Below are 1,593 nucleotides of genomic sequence, written 5' to 3' on the forward strand. Positions count from 1 at the left end.
AGTAAAATGAAATAGATAAATTAAGATTTACTGTTTCTTATTTTATTAATTTTTATTTAATTTAATATAATATAATTAATTTTTTATTTTATTTTAATTTTTTCAATTTTCTTAAATTAGAAATTAATTTTAATTTTTTTCTTTTTATAATAATTTTTTTATGGTACAATTTGACGATAGTGTGATATCATCATATTAAGCATTAAAAGTAAATTTTATTAAGTTGTTTTATATAACATTTATTTGAGATTTTATTTATAGAATATGTTCTATTTTTAGATCATTATAAATATTGTTTTAAATATCATTTATTTTTATTACCTCATATCTCATAATTATTGGTCTCATATCTCTTAATTCCACCTCCAAAATTCAACTCTAATCTTTTAAAGTTCACCTCTAGTATTTATTTAAATTTCCTTTTTAAACAATCTGTTAAATTTTATATATCAACAGTTAATTATTTATTATTCAATCAATGACTAGCATAAAGACATTTGAAAACAACATTAAAGATTATGAATTTACTAGACTTGCTGCTGACTATTATAATCACTCAAGGTATTTACACGATGAGGCAGTTTTATTTAATCGTCAATTCAATCACTCTTTCGGCGATTATATTGTTACAGTGGGACATGCTATGCCCTTATATAACTTAAGAAAAAACCCTCCTTCAAGAAAGCCTGTAACAGCGATTGTGTCTTTTACTTCTCATAATTCGAAATTGTTGAAGAAAAATATTAAGCTATTTACGACCTCAATGTTTTACAAAAAGAACTACTAGAAAGCATAAAATTAACCACTAACAGATTCTTTTCAGATTTTCAAATTAATAAAATCTCCGAAATAAATGAAGTAATAAATGAGCTATACGTCATCAAAAAGAATATTATTTTAAAAAATACTTATGGATTAATATATTCATTTAACACATTCATTAAAAAATTATCAATATCAAACTGTATTTGGATGAGATACTCTCTTATGGAGTTTTTAGCTTATTATGTTATAATATTATTTGACGAGAACTGCGATATACATTTTGAAAATTTAAGAATAATCACAAAGTTACTTAATAAATGGAACGTTTTAAACAAAGAGAATATTCATCAAAACCCTGAAGAAACTACTTTCCTCGATGATCCCATTGAAGAGATTATAAGTTTAGAAGAGGAAGACACACAAAAGAAGTTAGAAGAATATAATGATGAAAGTTCAGAAACAAACAAAGATAACAATACTAACATAGAAACTAACGACATGGAAACAGAAGAAACAAACTCAGAAGAAATCACTGAAGACTTTGAAAATGAAGAAGAAAGCAATGAAATGGAATTTGAAGAGTCTAACGATGTAGAATATGAAGATCCCTCATCAATTCATAGAGTCACTGAGGGTATAAACAATTATTGGAGTTTCCATTTCCAAGAAGACCATTCATCTCTTAAAGATTTGAATGGTTTTAACTTTTAAACTAATTTATTAGTTTTTCTTTATTTAATTTTAACTTATTTTAAAGAATGAAAGAAAGTTAAAATAACGAAAATACTTTTTAATAAATATTTAATAATAAAATGAAAGTTTTCATAT

The 1,593-nt window shown here is 23.5% G+C and overlaps 2 protein-coding genes across 2 annotated transcripts, besides 4 other annotated features; both read left to right on the plus strand.

Moving 5' to 3' along the window:
* Window positions 1–50: 50 nt before the first annotated feature.
* Window positions 51–100: a microsatellite.
* Window positions 101–111: 11 nt separating this feature from the next.
* Window positions 112–162: a sequence feature (AT_rich).
* A 39-nt stretch (window positions 163–201) lies between these two features.
* Window positions 202–320: a sequence feature (AT_rich).
* Window positions 321–478: 158 nt separating this feature from the next.
* Window positions 479–787, plus strand: EDI_048360 (uncharacterized protein; the record flags this gene model as incomplete). Its single annotated transcript, XM_001741709.1, has 1 exon — window positions 479–787. The coding sequence occupies one exon, from the start codon at window positions 479–481 to the stop codon at window positions 785–787; it is 309 nt and encodes a 102-aa protein (XP_001741761.1).
* A 185-nt stretch (window positions 788–972) lies between these two features.
* EDI_048370 (uncharacterized protein) lies at window positions 973–1,476 on the plus strand (the record flags this gene model as incomplete). The annotated part of the gene is made up of 1 exon (XM_001741710.1): window positions 973–1,476. One exon carries the CDS (start codon window positions 973–975, stop codon window positions 1,474–1,476), a length of 504 nt encoding a protein of 167 aa, XP_001741762.1.
* Window positions 1,471–1,579: a sequence feature (AT_rich).
* Between the last annotated feature and the right edge of the window lie 14 nt (window positions 1,580–1,593).

This window comes from Entamoeba dispar, genomic scaffold (genome assembly GCF_000209125.1).
Source record: "Entamoeba dispar SAW760 scf_1105229463917 genomic scaffold, whole genome shotgun sequence".
Taxonomy (NCBI): Eukaryota; Evosea; order Mastigamoebida; family Endamoebidae; genus Entamoeba; species Entamoeba dispar.